At 40.6% G+C, this 20,872-nt stretch overlaps 2 protein-coding genes and 1 long non-coding RNA gene across 5 annotated transcripts in view; 1 reads left to right on the top strand and 2 right to left on the bottom strand.

Moving 5' to 3' along the window:
- The window catches only part of LOC121888530 (NACHT, LRR and PYD domains-containing protein 12-like), a 50,124-nt gene extending 49,207 nt beyond the window's left edge, over positions 1–917 (bottom strand). Inside the window, exons 1-2 of the mRNA XM_042400131.1 lie at positions 635–917; positions 207–253 (exon numbers count right to left, since the gene is read on the bottom strand). Coding sequence (XP_042256065.1) covers positions 207–253; positions 635–744 — 157 coding nt within the window. The 5' untranslated portion in view covers positions 745–917. The remainder of the gene's footprint in view (positions 1–206; positions 254–634) is intronic.
- A 7,536-nt stretch (positions 918–8,453) lies between these two features.
- On the top strand, positions 8,454–10,066 carry LOC121888139. Its single transcript, XR_006093146.1, has 2 exons — positions 8,454–8,792; positions 9,101–10,066. It is a non-coding gene; the product is annotated as an uncharacterized LOC121888139 (long non-coding RNA).
- On the bottom strand, positions 9,619–20,869 carry galnt11 (UDP-N-acetyl-alpha-D-galactosamine:polypeptide N-acetylgalactosaminyltransferase 11 (GalNAc-T11)). Of its 3 annotated transcripts, XM_042399499.1 has the most exons (13): positions 20,707–20,867; positions 19,987–20,065; positions 18,997–19,253; positions 18,541–18,664; positions 17,066–17,232; positions 16,761–16,886; positions 14,787–15,036; positions 14,542–14,659; positions 13,758–13,910; positions 13,443–13,661; positions 12,093–12,197; positions 11,586–11,723; positions 9,619–10,305 (listed from the first exon to the last, which is right to left on the bottom strand). In XM_042399499.1, the coding sequence occupies exons 3-13, from the start codon at positions 19,220–19,222 to the stop codon at positions 10,174–10,176; spliced, it is 1,758 nt and encodes a 585-aa protein (XP_042255433.1). In that variant the 5' UTR covers positions 19,223–19,253; positions 19,987–20,065; positions 20,707–20,867; the 3' UTR covers positions 9,619–10,173. The 3 variants fall into 3 exon arrangements, with proteins under 3 accessions (XP_042255433.1, XP_042255432.1, XP_042255434.1); XM_042399498.1 differs by lacking the exon at positions 19,987–20,065; XM_042399500.1 differs by lacking the exons at positions 13,443–13,661; positions 19,987–20,065 and having other exon boundaries at positions 20,707–20,869.
- Between the last annotated feature and the right edge of the window lie 3 nt (positions 20,870–20,872).

The raw sequence follows: 20,872 nt of genomic DNA, 5'->3' as shown, positions 1-20,872 counted from the left end.
CAGGGCTCAGGCTTTCACACTGAATCTCTGGTAAGTGAGCAAACACACCATGGTGCATTCAAAGTGGAATAAAAACTGGTGGGCGGAGCTTAGTCAGAAACAGACTTCACAGGGATCCACAGACTCAATCTCAACTAGTTTTCTTTAGACTTGTATTTTATCACATCACAATCACATGTTGAACTGGTCACAGTCTCAACACTCACATTCTTTATGCCTGTCAGGTGCCGCGCTGTTTTGTCTGCCCTCCATCCTGTAGGAATAAACACAAACACAGCAGTTATCTGGGCTGTCTTATGAAGAGAGTTCAAATAATCAGACTATATCTCTTCACTAAACATAACTGGTGATTTCACATAACCACCAAGCTGTTAATCATCATCTGGACTTTCCAATCCAGCTATGAGTTAATTTACATGAAGTGGAGATTAATCTGGATTTGTTGTGTGTCCCAAAGCACAAACATAGCCCAGCAGTATTAATATTTACACTCCAATTTTTGGCCAAATACACATCACCCAGAGAATGTCCTCTAAGGGAAGATCAAGTTCCCTTTTTAGTTAAACTTATAATTAAACAATGCAAAAGTTCCTGCTCACATTAAGGTAAATTACTGAACTGAGTTGTCTCTTACTTTATGTCTGAGGGTCCAGCTTCATCACTGAAGTCCCGAGGATGATGTTTGGACACACAGGTGGATACTGGAGACTCTGATTTGTTCTCTTCCTCCACACAACCACTCATCCTCAGTTTTCAGTCAATGTGACAGGTGACCCATCAGAATCGAGGAGCCCAGTCCTAACTATCAAGTTAGTAGCTTCTTATTAGTTTACATTACTTCAACTACAACCATGTGTGTTTTCCAGCCATCACAAAGATAAACTTTGACTCTGGTCAACAAACAGACTTCAGATAAACATCTGTGTGGTTCTTAACTGTGACTTCTCTCTATTTGAACTGCAGCAGTGTGTCACGTTACATCACTGTGAGGACGCAGAAACCAGGAAAAGAAAAGAGGAAACAACGTTTGAAGATGTCAACACTGTGATTTCATATTTTTCGGACACACTTAAATCAACTGAACAATTACAGTTTTTCATGATGGCGTACACACTATAACTGGACCCATTAACTAAACATCCCAAACCATAAAAGGCATCAAGGCAGGCCTATTTCCCAAAACTATAAACACTATTCCCCTGTTTTCACTCATGTGCTTATTTAGAAAGCGTTGGCATTCAATATCATTAACCCAAGTCATCAATTTCATAGTTGATGTTTCCCTTTTCTTATTTCTATTGCCATTTTAAATTTTATCTTTTCCATTTAAGCTTTTGCATTTCAAATTTCACTTTTTTCATTGTTACTCTACATTTTCAAATTATCATTTTACATTTTAAATGTGCTTTTTTAATTTCCCTTTTCTTTTTAAGTTTAATTATGGTCAGATTTTTTCCTCTCTAATAATAATAATCTTTTTTAATTTTATCTCTTTTAATTTTGTATTTGGACTTTTAATTTTAATTGTAATTATGACCCAAAATATCCTCCATATATTTCTTTGGCTTTAAAAATCTTTTAAAGTCTGCCACCTTGACACAGATCTGTCTCTTGACTCAAACATGAAGCACAAAAAGAGACTTTGAACATAAATAGTAATGTGGTATTTACACTCACCCTGCCTTATACGTCCTGTTTTCCTCCTTTTTCTCTGTGGAATGTAAAATGGAGTCTGATGACTGATTGTCTCCTCCCCTCTACATCACACACATGTGGTGTATTGCAGTACCGTGGAAGATTTAAATGCCTTAATAAAAGAAATCAAACAAAGAAATAAAGTAAAATACAATAAACATTATATAATGTATATTTCCTTTTTAGGTAGGTATTTACTGTTAATAATTGTCTGTAATAACTGTCAGAATTGAATAAAACATATTAAAAGAACAATTATTGAGCTTTTTGAGTTTAATTAAATTGAATGAATTCTTTTTCTAGAATCACTTACAGCTTTAAGTGCGAGTGTGAATTTAATTTAAGAGCTTTATGAAAAGTTTTCTGACTGTTCACGCACTGTTAGGTACAAACACAGACACACAGACTTCCTCATGGTACTAAAAACAGTTATTTTCCAGTAAATGTGTGTTCTGTGTCATCAGATGAAGTCAAACAGATAAATCTGCATCTACAGTCCACAGGGAGACTAAACTAGACCCTCTGACAGTGAAATAATGATCATAATACTGTAACACTCAGGCTGCATCACCAGTGTTCCTCTGACAGCAACAACTGTCAGATTTCCTGTCCAATTCCTCACCTCAGTATACAAACAATATATATTATATAATATTATTTAAAATATTTTCTTTTTGTTTATATCGATAAACAAAAAGAAAAAAAATCTTTTTTAGACATCATTATTTTGTTCTTTATCAGTAATAATACATATAACAGTCTTAGTTGTAGGTTATTATTGTAACCAAAACACATCAGTAATTAAACAAGGTTTCTATTACCAGTACTAGTGCTGGTACTATCTTTACTATCATTATTTGGGGGGCACTGGAAACAATATTTTTGAAAGGGTTGTGTTGAGGTGTTCTTCAGGGGGTGGGGGGGGGGGTCTGTTTTTTAATGACAGTTTAGTCCTACATTCAAATGCACATTTTCACTATTTCATCATTAGATTTCTGGGTTTTCTTATGTTTTTTCACAGTGCTGTCAAGTCTATTTTCCTCCATTTTACACACGTAACTACACACAAATTTGTGTATTGGCCTTTGAGTGCTTGAAAGATGCAGGTGTCCTACGCTCAACACTGTACCTGAACGCCTCCTGTGTAGACACGGGGAGTCTCTACTGCGGTTTGCTGTCATTTATGGTCACACTAGCTTCTGTCCTCTGCTCTGCTCTATATGTCGTGTTTGTGTTTAGCTTAGTTTGTATTCTAGCGTGTGTTAATAACTTTGCTTCTGGCTGAAACACCTCCTCTCAACCAGCAGCAGAGGGAGGAGGAGGAGGGCAGGATGAAGATACTGACTGATGTCTGAGTTCTTCATTCTTTCTAAACTTCACTCAGTAATTTAATGTCAGGAATATTATTTATTTTACTGACATTTTTATTTCCAGTGAGATATTATTGAATTTATATGGTGACTTTGCTGATGGAAACATTACTGTTGTTGCTGTAAGAAATTATATTTTATCATATTTAAAATATAAATCTATTCTAATCGTGTTCTGAATTTATTCTTTTTTAAAATTATAATTCAAAAACCCAATTCTTTAGTAATGAAAAAGCATTGATAAATGCTCTTATTTCTTTCTTCTGGTGTTTCCTTCATTCCACCAATGCCATCAGCAGAGCAACATAACTCATCACTATGACAACCTTCTCTACTGTTATCAGATCATTTTAACACCTGCAGACACAAACATGGTGAAAACTGTTGGTTATGTTTAGATGCTGAAAATAATATGAATCAGCTGATGCGTGAAGGTTAAATTAATCAGCAGCTTCAACAGGAAACCAACCAGAAGAAGAACAAACATGAAACTCACAGCTGGAGGTTTTTATGGTCTGATGATTCACAAACAGTCTCAACTCTCTGTTTTCATCTTTAACCTGAAGTGTTCTTTAAGGGAATCTGATGACAGAACAGAAGCTCTGAACTTTGGAATGAAGAATCCGGAATAAAAGTGAAATATTAACAGACAGTATGAATTTTTATCAGTTGGATCATAAAGTCTGATGTTTGCCTTTTATTCCAACAAGGAAATAAAAAGTGCTGAGATGCATTAATGAAGTCTGTTGTATCTCTGTGATATGTGAAAAACAGGACAAATAAATTGTCTGGGGATAAGATAAAGATAACATGTGAACCATACTGTCCCTCCAGCTGGCTGGTGGCTACAGTCTGACTATGGGAGGATGATAAAATCGCAGTTCAAATCCATTCACTGTAAACCTGTTTTACCAATGTTTTGTGATTATTATTTTTCAGGGCACACAGTTTGTTTTTCAAATAAATATTGTAATGATAATAGTCTAAAACTGTGTGAAAATGCATATTTTTTAGTCAAATAATTTAATTTTCAACATACTTACAATAAAAACCAACCGGTTTTGACCATAAAGGTCCTCATCAGGGTACAAAAGTGAACAAACAACAAGCAAACATTTTGTAAACTTGTCACCCAATCCTGATACCGAGTGAATACAGGTGGTGGACAGCAACTGGATCACAATGAGTTGCCATGTTTAAGATGGCACGCCTCTTCAGATACTCAAAAAGTACCCTGTGCAAAAATGAGAAATAAATGACCAAACCACCAACATTAAGATTATATACATCAAATCGATACATTTACAAAAATAATCAATTACTTAAATTATGTGACCACATACATGAATTCAAATGCATCTGTATGAAAAATAAGGCCTGTATATTTGACTCCCTATATCTTGTAATGTTTGGGAATTAATGCTTAAGAAATGAAAGATCAGTTGTCTTTGTAATAATATTGTACATTTATAGAAAAGGCGTGTAATCAGTGTCCTCATATAAACCAGGATATACCATTGCATCAAGTTTAAAATCCCAAAAGTTTCCCTTTGGAGAAGTCTGTGTAAATGATCACCACCTCTGACAGACGTCTTTACTTATTCTAAACTCTCTGTCTTCAACAAGGAATCATTACTATTAGGTCCTACTTATCTCTGCTTTCTTTTATTTCACATTTATATATTGTTAACTGCTTCTCATGGACTCCAAAATCTAATGCATATCTGGGCACTGATTAGGACTGTAGGCTGTGACCCCTGGACAGGTCGCCCGTATTGGTTCAGGTGTTATTTAATCATTCACAAGTACGACCAAAGAGGCTCCAGTTACTAGGACTTCCACTGCTGCTTCCTGCCTGCTCTGTAGGTCATCAGGTTTTTGTCAAGACCTTAAACATGTGTGGAATCACACCCTGTGAGTGAGGTCTACGAACTACCAGTGTCTTTAATCACTGGGCGTGACCATAATATTAAACCACAATAATAAATATTATTATCAGTGTATGAATCAGTATGTCTTTACAGGTCTCTCTTCCTCCTAGGAGATGTTAGTATCTGTCAGAGACAAAGAGCTCAGAGAGACTGTAATCTCACCCTGGACTTAGTCTCTGGTTCCTGCTGTAAACACTCACAGGCTGCATCCTCTCTACAGAGAACAAATGAACATTTTAACCTTTTAGACAATGTTGAGAACAAGGGGTCTTTACTGTGTTTCAGCTGAGGGAGCCTTCAGACAGGATCAGGAAGATCGATCCAAATAAGATAAGGGTGTTGTTTTTTCAGCAGATCCAAAGGATCTACTTAGATTTGTTTCAGCACACAAGCAAAATATAATATTCTCAAAAGGAGCTGAACTATGAAAAATACACAAAGTCACAACAAATCTGAAAATCTTCAAAATCTACCGTCTTCCTTTCTTATAAGAGATTTTATACCTCTAAATAATTGGAGGTCTTCTTTAATCTCATCCTATCAACATAGTACACAAATGATCAGATTTTAGTGCAAAGCATCTTATTGGTGAAACAGTCATCTTGTATCTTCATGTGTATTAAAACTCAAGCAGCAACACTCAGAATCTGGTGACCAAATAAGGAAACAAGACAGTTTGACAGTGTGAGCAGAGGTGAAGGAAGTTAGAACAAATGTCATGTCAGCTTTTAGATGTGAGAGGCCACAATATGTCTTTAGGTACAAAAACAAGCTCCTACTTCCTGTTTCAAGCACAATGTGAGCTGCACAGTTAGCACGTACTGAAAACCACAAACTGTCACTGAGAAGTCACAGTGGAAAGTCTCCACCCTCAATAATACAAACAATATTTCTAAAAACACTTGTTATCTAAAAACATCATATGAAATTATTATCAAAAACGGTAAAAAGAGATTATAAAAGTAAAAAAGGGTTATCAAAAACACTTCCTTAAAACACACATTATCATAATAATACTTAAAAAAAAGAGAAGAGTGATACTTGAGTATATTTAAAAGGCAAAAACATCTTAATTTCAGTTACAAGCACTCTGATATTAATGCAACATTTTAAGCAAATGAAAGTTTAACGAGTTTCTCAGTGAGTGACATGTTCACAGAGTCTCAGCAACCCTGACCCTAAATTTCTGACAATTTGTATATATATATATATATATATATATATATATACACACAGTCACATCAAGTAAAAGAAAACAAAAGAAAGAAAGAAAACAGAGAGCCTTCAAAGCCGTACATATCAAATGACATCAGTTTATTAAATCTACTTTAAAAATAATTTATATGTTCTATTTTTTATTTGAATACTTTATTTACACTTGAGTTTAGAGTCTGGAGCGAAGAGAAACCAACCCTGATCAGACTCTGATCTCTCTGAACTGCAGCAGTGAGACACGTTACATCACTGTGAGGACGCAGAAACCAGGAAAAGAACAAAGGAAACAACGTTTGAAGACGTCAACTAAATAATTAATCAGTAAAATAATCAGCAGATTGATCAATAATGACAGTAATCATTATTTGCAGCTCTAATATTAACACTCACCCTGCCTCAGACTGTTTCCTCCTTCTGCTCTGTTGACTTTAAAATGGAGTCTGACTGAATACTTTCACTTTCAGGGCTCCTCCCTGTTAGTTCCTCTCTTCTTCTTCTTTACTGGAAGTCACGTGTGTGTAATAAAAAGTGCTGAGATGTGATCTGTTGTATTTCTGTGATACGTGCAAAACAGGGCAAATAAATTGTTTGTGGATAAGATGAAGATAAACTTTGAACCATCATCCCTCCAGCTGGCTGCTGTCTACAGTCTGACTGTAGCAGGATGAGAAATCACTGTTCAAATCCATCTACTATAAACCTGTTTTACTAATGTTTGTGATTGTTTTTTTATTGGCAAACAGTACATTTTTTAAATGAATATTGTAATGACAATAGTACTAGAACTGTAATAGAATTGTGTGAGAATGTATAGTTTTTAGTCAAATAACATCACGTTTTCATGGGGGAGGACCCCAAATCCCCTGTTGACCTTTGACCTGGTGTTTTTATTTGACTGTTGCAGGTCTGATTATTGAATTAACTGGATAACATCATAAAACAACAACAATCATATAATATCAGAACAATAAAAGTCTTCTATTGAACACCGAATCTATGGATTCATATCTCTCTGCTTTGTTTCCAGTGACCTCGTTATTTTTCCTTGGTAGACTGACAATTAACAATTAATAAGTTGCTGTTTGGCACTTATTACTGCTTCCTGATTGGCTGCTGCTCAAGATCAATAAAAAGTCCTAATTAAAATGTGAATGTCTCATTTCTAACGTTTCATTTGTTTAACTCTCAGTAATATAATTTCTATTTGGCTTTTTTGTTTCCTGCATGAGAAACTAATGATAACAATATTCCAACTGTCCACTTAAACAAACCTGTTATTTGACATCCAATGAAATGATTCTAATGATATAACACAAAATAATAATTAACAGTGATATTCAGGGTAAAATATATACAAACTCGATAAACAAAAAGAAAAAAAATCTTTTTTTAGACATCATTATTTTCTTCTTTATCAGTAATAATACATATAACAATCTTAGTTGTAGGTTATTATTGTAACCAAAACACATCAGTAATTAAACAAGGTTTCTATTACCAGTACTAGTGCTGGTACTATCTTTACTATCATTATTTGGGGGGCACTGGAAACAATATTTTTGAAAGGGTTGTGTTGAGGTTTTCTTCAGGGGGTGGGGGGGAGGTCTGTTTTTAATGACAGTTTAGTCCTACATTCAAATGCACATTTTCACTATTTCATCATTAGATTTCTGGGTTTTCCTGTTTTTTCACAGTGCTGTCAAGTCTATTTTCCTCCATTTTACACACGTAACTACACACAAATTTGTGTATTGGCCTCTGAGTGCTTGAAAGATGCAGGTGTCCTACGCTCAACACTGTACCTGAACGCCTCCTGTGTAGACACGGGGAGTCTCTACTGCGGTTTGCTGTCATTTATGGTCACACTAGCTTCTGTCCTCTGCTCTGCTCTATATGTCGTGTTTGTGTTTAGCTTAGTTTGTATTCTAGCGTGTGTTAATAACTTTGCTTCTGGCTGAAACACCTCCTCTCAACCAGCAGCAGAGGGAGGAGGAGGAGGACAGGATGAAGATACTGACTGATGTCTGAGTTCTTCATTCTTTCTAAACTTCACTCAGTAATTTAATGTCAGGAATATTATTTATTTTACTGACATTTTTATTCCTTTCAATTGAGATATTATTGGATTTATATGGTGACTTTTCTGATGGAAACAATATTTTATCATATTTAAAATATAAATCTATTCTAATCCTGTACTGAATTTATTATTTTTAAAATAATAATTCAAAGCAGCCCAACTCTTTAGTAATGAAAAAGAATTGATAAGAGTATTGATAAATACTCTTATTTCTTTCTTCTGGTGTTTCGTTCAATGAGGTCAACAGAGCAACATAACTCATCACTATGACAACCATCTCTACTGTTATCAGATCATTTTAACACCTGCAGACACAAACATGGTGAAAACTGTTGGTTACCTTTAGATGCTGAAAATAATCTTTCAGTTAATGGATTCAATAATAAATGACACTAAAGCCAACTGACCCATCTCATCATTACCGTGAACATTTGACCCTCGCAGGCCTCCGTCCATCTACATGCGGCTGATAATGGAAGTGAACTGGGAGGTCTGGTTCAGGTTAGTTCTGCTGTTTTCAGTTTAGGTTTTAATCTGTGACCACGAGACAAACAACAACCTGCTGGATCCAATATTTATTTATATCAATCTATCAAAAACTAATTATGATGCAAATGATTATTGTGTCTTTTTTCTGTTAATACACTAACGCTACTTAAATCACAGAGCCAGAAATATTGATTTGCATCTTCACTAATTGTCCTGATTGATGTTTGAATCCTGCATCTTCTCAAGAGAATATTGACTGTAAATACAAATATAGATTAAATCATTAATAGGTATTTGTAAACCCTGAGTACTGTCTGCAGGTTAAGAAGGGAGGGCAGCAGCCTGAGAGGCGAAACCCGGGGCAAAGAAAGGCTGCAGACCAACGGCTGCTGTTCGTGAGGCTTCATCACTGCGAGCGTCTGGATTCTCACAGAGACGATAAACTGAAACCGTCTTCACACTTCAGTCTGTGTGTTGAAGATTTATTGATGAAATGACACAAGGACAAACTTTAAAAACCTGCTGCTGTATTACTGTCACTGAGGTCAAAGGTCACCACATGTGAAAACAACAGATATGTTACATATCAACATGTCAATCAACACGTTTCCTGTTCCTGTCGTCACTTATTGTTCCATTAGTGTCGATGTGTTTGCAGTCGTACGTTAAGACTCATTTTCACTTTTTACTAATTTTCACTTAGAAATCCAGGATTTGTTTGTTTGTTTGTTTGTTTATAATCCAACTTCTCCTGGATTTCAGTTTCTTAAATAAATACCAATAATAAATTTACAGGATTTATTGTGTCAGAATAAAAACTGAAGATAACGAGCCGTCGTAGCTTCGCTGCTTTTTATTGTCCTGACGTTTCACACAAGACGTCACTGAGTTCATAACGGTAACTCCAGGACTTTCCAGGTCATTACAGGACTTTCAAGGTCTGTCTTAGAAGTCCATCTTTACCTGAAATTCTTCTGTCCTCCCACTGAAAAGCAACAGACGCAGATATGAAAACTCCTGCTGTTGGTACCTGGAATCTCTCTCCAAAGTTCAAAATATTCCAGGACATTCCAGGACTGTTTCAGTCTTTGTCGGGACAGAAGCTGAGTGAGTTTTAAAAAGCAGCTCAGAGAGAAATGAGGCTGAAAATGAATTTGTAAAACATGAAAAAACAGAAAATGTGAGAGGAGAATCTGCTGGTTAATAAAAGTCGCTGTGAGCCGCAGAGAGCAGAAAACCTACTGAACCAAACAGTAAAAACAAACAAACAAACAAACAAACAAACACAGACTGCTGCTCCAATAAAACCTGATTGTCTCTAAAAGAACATTTAAGACGTCGCATCACTCCGTCCGTCCGTTCGCCACATGAACAAGTGATGTCATCCGCCTCATCAGCCCTCCAGCTGCCACTGCTGTGCCTGCGAGGCGTCGCATATCGCCATGGCAACGTAACCTTTCGGCCCGACCGGCTGGGCGACGGAGAGACACTGACCCACCGAGACCTGGTAGAGTCGGTTAGACTTCTACAGGGGAGAGAGACATAGAGAGAGAGACAGAGAGCGAGAGAGAGAGAGACATAGAGAGAGAGAGAGAGAGACATAGAGAGAGACATAGAGAGAGAGAGAGAGAGACATAGAGAGAGAGAGAGAGAGAGAGAGAGAGACATAGAGAGAGAGAGAGAGAGAGAGAGACATAGAGAGAGAGAGAGAGAGAGAGAGACATAGAGAGAGAGAGAGAGAGACATAGAGAGAGAGAGAGAGAGACATAGAGAGAGAGAGAGAGAGACATAGAGAGAGAGAGAGAGAGAGAGAGAGAGAGAGACATAGAGAGAGAGAGAGAGAGAGAGAGAGAGAGAGAGAGAGAGAGAGAGAGAGAGAGAGAGAGAGAGAGAGAGAGAGAGACATAGAGAGAGAGAGAGAGACATAGAGAGAGAGAGAGACAGAGAGAGAGAGAGAGAGACATAGAGAGAGACATAGAGAGAGAGAGACATAGAGAGAGAGAGACATAGAGAGAGAGAGACATTAGTGTGTTATTGAGGAATGTTGAGGCTGCAGGGTTTTAACCTGCTACGTTACCATGGTAACTAAACCTGGTCCGGAGCAGGTTAAGTTTCGGCGCCGTCCTGCCAACAGTTATTAGAACACTGATTAGAAAATTGATTAGTCTTTTATCAGACTTACCGTTGATTTGATGTCATGTTGTAAATCAGTTTGACTTATTGGATGATGTTAAAATATATCAAACTATTTCAAATTTTAAAAAGAAACTAATGAAAAAATACTTTAAACAAAAAGAAGATTGATTAGTGTGTTGGTATTTATCACAGATAATATTCAATCTATAAAATTAATTTTTGATTTGGCCAAAATCTAAAGTGACTTCCTCTCATCCTTCATTCTGAGTCAGACCTGAATGCTCTTCTTCTCCAGTATAATGTTTAAATCTGCTGCATCAACTTTAAAGTTTAACCTCTTAATACCACCAAGCAGGCGGCACGCCATCGCTCCGTTTAGTGCAGAATAAACGTCAAATGACGCAACAAACGCTCCATTTTATTGACGTGCACAGAGCCTGAAGCAGAAAGCCTGAGTTAACAAACACTGTTGATAACGGGCGTCATGACGACACTGATCTCTGACTGAGAGTTCAGAGTTCACACAAAGAAAGCCTGGATATGTTGAACTCTGACTGTCTCTAAACGATGTTTCAGGAGTAAACATACATGATATGACAACCAATCAGAGTGCAGGATTTATTTATTAGTGTGTGTGTGTGTGTGTGTGTGTGTGTGTTGGCGTCTCACCCCCAGGCTCCACTGCTGTGACCCCCCTGAGCCGTGACACTTCATCAGTCTGGGGGGGTCAAAGGTCCTGACCTCTGACACGTCCAGACACAGAAGACCTGCCAGAACCAGCTGACCCTCCTCATCATAGGCCCAGTCCTGCGCACACACACACACACACACACACACACACACACACACACGCACACACGCACACACACACAGTCAAACTCCAACAACACTAGATACTACAGTTCCCATAATGCAACTGGATAGTGTCTTTCATCGCAGCCTCCCTGCCTGGTACGCAGTCTTTCAAAGTCCAATCTTTCAGTTTCATCTCCAAATTCCAAGTCTCTAAACCTGATGACGTCATCGTGATGTCACAATGACGTCATCGTGATGTCACAGTGACGTCATCAGGCCGCAGTTGGTCCTTTACAGGCTGAGGATTAACTGTTCAGTTTACTGGACCGGTAAAAATCAGCAGACTGCCCCTTTAAAATCAGCCACATGTGGTCAGGTCACCTGTTCGGGGTCTCTGGGGTCACATGGTCGCAGGACGACGGCTCCGCCCTTCTGACTGGCTCGGCCCTGCGCCACCAGACAGCGCCCCGTTGATAGGTTACGAAGCTGAAAGATGGCGGACACAAAGGAAGCGTTTGTGTTATTTTGTTTTGTTCAGCGTGTGTGAACTTTATCTTTTCATTAGACTTTATTTTATTTCTTCCAGGTGTCGTGTTTGTGCAGAGATTAACGTCCACAACAACACTGGAAACAGGAAACGTCTTCAAAATATTAAAGATCACCTCCAGACATGTTTTAAGATGTATGTAAAATACTCTACTAATAATAATACTTTGTGTCTTTTCAATTATGTTGTTTTCAGTCTGTACAACATTATTAATTTCTCAGAGGACAAAGTCTCTGACTAGTGAAGCTGTTAACAGGACAGCGCTCCTGCACATGCTCAGTGGCGTCTGCCTTACACAGAACTACTCTACAGAGACTGAAAACATCGTATTTATTTATCAGGACAGTTTTTAAACATAAATGATGAACTGCACCAGATTTAGCTTCAAGCTAATTTTCACCTGCAGCACAATAACAAACAGTAAAAGCAAAAAACACACACACAGTACACATTATACAAAACTACACACAACAGCACGTCACACACACAACGTCTAGAAATTAATAATGTAAACTTGTCAAATTAAAAGACAGATTATTTGTGATAATGAGACATCAGATGATATTTAGCTTCAGTGGTTACAGAGCTGAGTAGTTTTTAGTAGATGTTTTAATTTGGTTTTGAACGTATTGATGAGACGCTGTTATTAATCTTTGGATCCGTTTCTAAACAAACTCTTCATGATGAAGGAACATGTGACCCAGTGCAGCGGTTAACAACGGAGGAATCAGATATATCAGCTTTGATACACACACACACACACACACACACACACACACACACACACACACACACACACACACACACAATACTTGTTAGTAGATCAGTTCATTGTTGGTTTGACTCCAAACATGAAGACAAAGATAGAAAATCAGCAGAATGATCCTTTAAATGATGAGCTGAAGTGCTGCACTGAGACAGATGTGACATGTCAGGTCTGATCATCATGATTCAAATCTAAAAAAGGTCTAAATACTCGTAAAACCTTCCTGTGATCACAGTAAAACTATGAGAGGTATGAAGACGCTGAGCTGATGTGATGAAGAACAGACCAGTTTAACGTCTGAATCAAGTTTTGAGGTGAAAGCAGAAATGAGTGTGAAGAAAAAAGCTGTAATGAAAGATCTAGATGTGACAGAGGTCATGCAGAGGTCACTCAGGGTCGGGGTCATGCGGTCAGGTACCCGTCCTCTCTGCAGGACTTTGGGTCGTCTCAGGCCCTTGTTGATGAACATCTGCTGCTGCTGCTTGTTGCCATTGGCGACGGTCTGCATCTCAGGGTAGATGGTGTCCAGGTACCAGCGAAAGGAGTGACACTGCAGCCGCTTCCTCAACGCCACGCGCTCGCTGATGTCACCGAAACTGCGGTCACGCAGCTCTGGGCGCAGAGACAGATACTGCTCCTGATTGGACCGCAGAGACACAGGAAGTGAGGTCACAGGGAACTTCAGCTGCCTGCTGGATCACTGCAGTGTGTGTGTGTGTGTGTGTGTGTGTACCTTGTACTCGTCCATCCATACGTGTGCTAGCCGCAAGGAATTGTGGGCCATGGTGTCCTGCCCCCCAGGTGAGCCGTAGGGCCGCCTCTTCCTGAAGATGTGACCGACTCTGGAGCAGGGGATGATGAGCAGCTGACCGCCACACATCCAGATCTGACAGAGACACACCTGTTCACACCTGCTAAAACCTGCTCACACCTGTCCTGCTTTACAGGTGCTGGTATATGCTGTATTTTTGAAGTTTGGACAAGCTAGGCTAACAGTTTCCCTCTGCTTCCAGTCTTTATGCTAAGCTAGGCTAACAGTTTCCCTCTGCTTCCAGTCTTTATGCTAAGCTAGGCTAACAGTTTCCCTCTGCTTCCAGTCTATATGCTAAGCTAGGCTAACAGTTTCCCTCTGCTTCCAGTCTTTATGCTAAGCTAGGCTAACAGTTTCCCTCTGCTTCCAGTCTTTATGCTAAGCTAGGCTAACAGTTTCCCTCTGCTTCCAGTCTTTATGCTAAGCTAGGCTAACAGTTTCCCTCTGCTTCCAGTCTTTAAGCTAAGCTAGGCTAACAGTTTCCCTCTGCTTCCAGTCTTTATGCTAAGCTAGGCTAACAGTTTCCCTCTGCTTCCAGTCTTTATGCTAAGCTAGGCTAACAGTTTCCCTCTGCTTCCAGTCTTTATGCTAAGCTAGGCTAACAGTTTCCTTCTGCTTCCAGTCTTTATGCTAAGCTAGGCTAACCATGTCCTGACATGAGACTGACTGTGTGACACCTTCACTGACATGATAACATCTTTCTCACCCTGAAGGAGATTTCCAGATTCTCTCCGCCCCAGATGTCCATGCCAGCGTCGTATTGGCCGAGCTCGTTAAAATACTTCCTGTTCATAGCGAATAAGCCGCCTGCCATGGTGGGAGACCTGAGAGCGCAGAGGGAAACCTGCTGAACGTTTTACAGCAAAAAAGTCTGACTGGAGGCCGTTTAAACATATCAGTCAGCCGGTCACCTGATCGATCAGCTGGTCACTTGATCAATCAGCCGATTACCTGATCGGTGCGATGGCCCCCTCGGGCCCATTGAGCTGTGCGGGGGGGACAGGGTCCCATTTGAAGTGCAGCCCCCAGTTGAAGCCGCCCCTGACGATGGGCGAGGGCGAGTAGGTCAGCGTGTCGGCTGAGATGATGTCGATGACGGGGCAGACGACGGTCCGGCGGTCCGTCTGGATGGGAGCCAGCAGAGGCTGCAGCCACATCTGGTTCACCTCACAGTGACTGTCCAGGAACACCAGCACCTCACCTGGACACACAGGTGAGTCCAGCTTCACTTAAGAAATGAGTTTACGGAGGCCCGACTGGACCAAAATACAGCTGGTTATGTGTCAGAGTCGGGTTCAAACTGTGAGTTAGCTGTTCAGGTTCTCACTGTCACAGTTTAAACCTGTTATATTAAAGATAAGCTAGTGAGTAAGGATGGAGGGAGGTCATGTGACAGCATTAAGGATGTAAGGAATAAGGATGTAGGGTTTACGGTGTAAATGCGGTTTCTTCTGTAGGAAATGAGGAAGTGTAGATAAAAGTAAGAGTGTAAAGTTGATGTAATTAGGATGTAGGATGAAGGACGTAGGGAACAAGGATGCACAGGTGAAGGACGTAGGGAACAAGGATGCACAGATGAAGGACGTAGGGAGCAAGGATGCACAGATGAAGGACGTAGGGAGCAAGGATGCACAGATGAAGGACGTAGGGAGCAAGGATGCACAGATGAAGGACGTAGGGAGCAAGGATGCACAGATGAAGGACGTAGGGAACAAGGATGCACAGATGAAGGACGTAGGGAACAAGGATGCACAGATGAAGGACGTAGGGAACAAGGATGCACAGATGAAGGACGTAGGGAACAAGGATGCACAGATGAAGGACGTAGGGAACAAGGATGCAGGATGAAGGATATAGGGAACAAGGATGCAGGATGAAGGATATAGGGAACAAGGATGCACAGATGAAGGATGTAGGAAACAAGGATGCACAGATGAAGGATGTAGGGAACAAGGATGTAGGATGAAGGATATAGGGAACAAGGATGCACAGATGAAGGATGTAGGGAACAAGGATGCACAGATGAAGGATGTAGGGAACAAGGATGCACAGATGAAGGATGTAGGGAACAAGGATGCACAGATGAAGGATGTAGGGAACAAGGATGCACAGATGAAGGATGTAGGGAACAAGGATGCACAGATGAAGGATGTAGGGAACAAGGATGCACAGGTGAAGGATGTAGGGAACAAGGATGCACAGATGAAGGATGTAGGGAACAAGGATGCACAGATGAAGGATGTAGGGAACAAGGATGCACAGATGAAGGATGTAGGGAACAAGGATGCACAGGTGAAGGATGTAGGGAATAAGGACGCACAGATGAAGGATGTAGGGAACAAGGATACACAGATGAAGGACGTAGGGAACAAGGATGCACAGATGAAGGACGTAGGGAACAATGATGCAGGATGAAGGATGTAGGGAACAAGGATGCACAGATGAAGGATGTAGGGAACAAGGATACACAGATGAAGGACGTAGGGAACAAGGATGCACAGGTGAAGGACGTAGGGAACAAGGATGCACAGGTGAAGGACGTAGGGAACAAGGATGCACAGGTGAAGGATGTAGGGAACAAGGATACACAGATGAAGGACGTAGGGAACAAGGATGCACAGATGAAGGACGTAGGGAACAATGATGCAGGATGAAGGATGTAGGGAACAAGGATGCACAGATGAAGGATGTAGGGAACAAGGATACACAGATGAAGGACGTAGGGAACAAGGATGCACAGGTGAAGGACGTAGGGAACAAGGATGCACAGGTGAAGGATGTAGGGAACAAGGATGCACAGATGAAGGATGTAGGGAACAAGGATGCACAGATGAAGGATGTAGGGAACAAGGATGCACAGGTGAAGGATGTAGGGAACAAGGATGCACAGATGAAGGATGTAGGGAATAAGGATGTAGGATGTACCAGTAGCATGCGAGGCTCCTATCATGCGTCCTCTGATGAGTCCTTCCCTCCTCGGGTTCCTCACCAGTTTGACTTTCCCCTGCAGCTCCTCTCTGACGTACCGATCCAAGTCGTCCTTCAGCTCCTCTGAATCAACACACAAACAGATCAATTAATCAGCATTTAATCAATGAAAATGTTCACAGCACAGCAGTAAAGAGAGCAGAACAAACAACATCCTGTAATTTATATTTCAGTATTAAGCAGCTCAACATGTCCTGAGGGTGGCGCTAGAGGAAACACCATTAAACTCTGTTCTTGTTTACCGAGCTCGCTGTGGTCGTCCACCAGGATGATCTCGTGCAGCAGGTACGCCGGCGTTCGGTCCAACACGCTGTGGATGGTCCTCAGCAGGGCAGAGAACGCCTCGTTGAAGAAACAGATCACTACGCTGGCAGAAGGTAGAGCCAGAGGATACACCTTCTCCCGACACCTGAGAGAGACGAGCAGCGATTTCATCCCACCTGCTGCAGCTGAGTGTTACTGTCCTGTTATTTATTGATCTGTGTGAGCTGCTGAAGGTAACGTCTCCTGACCACTAAAACATGGAGGTTTTCCTGCTTGTGTTTGACACTGCATTCTTTATGGTTAATTATTAAAAATACACGCTATTCACCAAAAACAATCCTTCCTGATCATTAACCAAAGTGTTTTATTATCTTAAACAGGTGACTGGGGTCCACCCTGACCTCTGACCTCTGACCTGTTGTCAGTGAACAGCCAGCGGGTGCTGAGGCTGGCTGACCTTTCACCTTCTGACATCACAAACCCAGCCGGCCTCAGAGCAGTGACACTATCACTCACATTGTTTCTGTTTGTCCTGCACTGTTAAAGTCTCATTGACATTGTACCAACACTAACTTGATTACGTCTATATATTATTTTATTCTATTAACTAATATTGTTCCTTAACATTGTCTTTTATAAATTATAATTCTGCTTTATGAAGAAGCAGGTTAAACGTTTATTTCAGGGAACGCGGGCTTGTTTTTGATGGAAATGAACTGGGCGATTGTCATGTGACAGCTGGCGGTGAGCAGCTTAAAAGATCATTAGCTGTTGACTTTTAATGACACACACACACACACACACACACACACACACACACACACACACACACACACACACACACACACACACACACACACACACACACACAGCTGTCTGTGTGAAGCTGACAAACAGGCAGAAACAGAGCAGAGCTGCAACTAATGATTATATTCTCAGTATTAATTATTCTGCAAGTCATAACATCCCAAAGTTTGTTTGGTTTAAATCAACCATCCGTCCTAAAAACCCAAAGATGTTTCAGAAAAAGCAGCAAATCTTCACATTTAAGAAGCTGGAAGCAGAAAATATTGAAAAATGACAAACTAGCTGCTGATTACATTTCAGCACAAAACCAAAACTAAAGTTAACGTTAAAACTGTGAGTCAGCAGCTCCTTTCAGACAGGATGAAGAAATAACTGATCTCATGTCAACCATGAGGAGAGACGACAGGACCTGGTCTCCATAAATCCACCGAGGAACCAGAGAAACAAAAGAGGCTGTTTTGTCCTGATACCTTCAGGAAAAACTCGTAATATCTGGTTGTGATATTTGGAGAAGCAGCAGCTCTGATGAGCTTTATGGGTTCGTTAATGTTGGTCAAACAGGCCGACATGTTGCTGTCAGAAACGAGCATCTTCTGATAAACCTGTGAACAGGAACAACAACATGAGCGTCCTGACTGGTTCTTACTGGGAGTCTCTGGTGTCAGGCAGCTCTCTGTGCTGGCCCAGTCTGCTGGAGATGAGGACGTTGAAGGCGTGTCGATGGTAACCGGTGTCCCGGACCTCCTGATCCGCTTCGTTAAATATCATACCTGCACGCGCACACACACACACACACACACACACACACACACACACACACACACACAGGAGAGTGTATTAAAGGCTCAGTGCATCCAGGTGACTGAACATTTCTCAACAGATAACAGACTAGAGAATCATGTCGACTCTGAATAATCTGATCAACACTTAGTGGCTGAAGGTGGGAGACTTGCTGCTGTCCTGTTGCCCAGCAACAAGCTCCTCAGTCTGAAATATAACAACAAGCTACAAAAATTCATCTTTCAGACTAATTAAACTAGTTAAACTCTTGTGTGCAGAAACACAGAGAGTCACAGTACCTGAACGCATCGCAGCCACTCACCCATCTCCGGTGACAGTTCTGCTCCCTTATTGGCCGGCAGAAGCCGACGCCCCCCCACCCTCCGGTCAGCCAGGCCCTTGGTGATCGGCTGGCTGCGCTGCCGCAGGGGGGTCCTGCCGTGGCCAGGCTCCTCCCCCAGAGAGAAGTAGAGGAAGAGGAGGACGGACCAGGTCGCCGAGGTGACGAGGCAGCCGTAACAGAAGTACCTGAGCGTCATACTGGCCATGGTGGCCGAGCGAGCATCGCCTCACATCACACTGCAGAGAGAGAGAGAGAGAGAGAGTTCAGGTTAAACACGGTTTAACCTTTAACAGACGTAAAGTGAATATATGTTGCTCAGACAAAACAAAACAAGAAAGACAGAATTTGGTGACTTTTTACTATTATTTACAATTTATAGACCAAACAATGAATCAATTAAATAATGAAACTAATCTGCAGATTAATTGATAACTAGAGCAGCGATGTGTGAGACTTTGTGCAGGAGTTTTTCTCTCTTTTTATCCAAGTTGCACTCTCAGGTGGAGCTATTCAGATCAATCAATAATCAAAGTGATCGTCAGTTGCAGCCTGAACTACTACGGACAGAATCAATAAAATCTACAGCTGTCAGCTGATGTGGAGGAGGCGATCAGGTGAGGAGGCGATCAGGTGAGGAGTCAGGTGATCAGGTGAGGAGTCAGGTGATCAGGTGAGGAGTCAGGTGTTCTCTTATAACCATGTTAATTATTCCTCACAGCAACAGTCAGTCATTTACTCTAAACGACCTGGAAGCTACAACAGGTTTTAAAGTTTCCCTTCATGTCATAAACTCGATAATGTTTCTGATCTGACGGCATCTTCTCTTCAGGAAGCAACTTCATCTTTCTGGATCAGTTCAGCTGTTGCTCATCATTGTTCTTCTTCACGGTTGGATGAACTTCCTCCCAGTCAAGAGGAAATAAAGTGATAAACATGTGATGTTATTCATCTATAAAGCTTCTAAACTACCTTGTTAAAATCTGCTGACGACAGAAACAGGATCCTCAGATATCCTCCACGTTCACACTGATGTGTCAGTAATCTGCACCTTTAAATGGAATAAAGTGTAAACTGGAGTCTTATTTTCCTCTTTAAAGCTTTATTATCTGATGGTTTTATGATTTTATGATTCTTATGACTGTTTTTATTAATTCCTTGTTGTTTGTCTTCTGAATGTTTCTTGATCTTTTAAATCTCAGTGAGGTTGTCTGATTAAATAAAGATTCAATCCTACAAACTGGCATCATTTTTAAATGTAATTAACTGTCTGGTAATTAGCTGTATGCTGGATTAATGAGCTGACCTCCATCAGACTGTGTTAACTTTAATATTTAATCAGAATAACAGGAAAGAGACAGAAAACACAAGACAATAACAAACAGAAAGCGAGCTGCAGATCATATAAAACAACTCCACATTCATTACATTAACATTAACTAAACGCTGTTTAATCTCCGAAGAGTTTAAACTGAAAAACTAATGAATACATTAATTATTATTAATAATTAAAGAGGAAAACTCGGATCTCAGCTGTGCTAGACAAACCGTGTCCGATAATGGACTCAGTAGCTTAGCGGCCGTTAGCTAACCTCTGAGGAGGAATAAGCTAACAGCAGATCTTTATTCCGTCAAAACATCAGTTTCTATGATACATGGAAGAGTTCAGCGTCATACTGTGACTGTACTCACGGTTCATTAGCGGCTGGCGGTTTGCTCAGCGGCACTCCGGCCAGGCTACAGGTCAGTTAGCCGCTGTGGCTAAAAGCAGCACAAACAGTTTTACCTTCAGACCGTCATCTTCACGCAGAGACGTCGTCACGTTCCGTTACCTCAGTTCCCTTTATACAGCTCAGGC

Source organism: Thunnus maccoyii, chromosome 21 (assembly GCF_910596095.1).
Source record: "Thunnus maccoyii chromosome 21, fThuMac1.1, whole genome shotgun sequence".
NCBI classification, from domain to species: Eukaryota; Metazoa; Chordata; class Actinopteri; order Scombriformes; family Scombridae; genus Thunnus; species Thunnus maccoyii.
The sequence above is the reverse complement of the archived record's forward strand: the minus strand, read 5'-3'. Positions and strand labels throughout refer to the sequence as shown.

What these genes read in the sequence shown, in the direction of transcription:
- galnt11 (XM_042399499.1), bottom strand. Translation starts at nt 19,222, where the DNA reads ATGGCCAGTATGACGCTCAGGTACTTCTGTTACGGCTGCCTCGTCACC. An exon ending in CCTGACACCAGAGACTCCCA is followed by an intron (nt 17,233 to 18,540) that starts GTAAGAACCAGT and finishes CGTCTCTCTCAG; the next exon opens with GTGTCGGGAGAAGGTGTATC. An exon ending in CACAGCAGTGGAGCCTGGGG is followed by an intron (nt 10,306 to 11,585) that starts GTGAGACGCCAA and finishes TCTCCCCTGTAG; the next exon opens with AAGTCTAACCGACTCTACCA.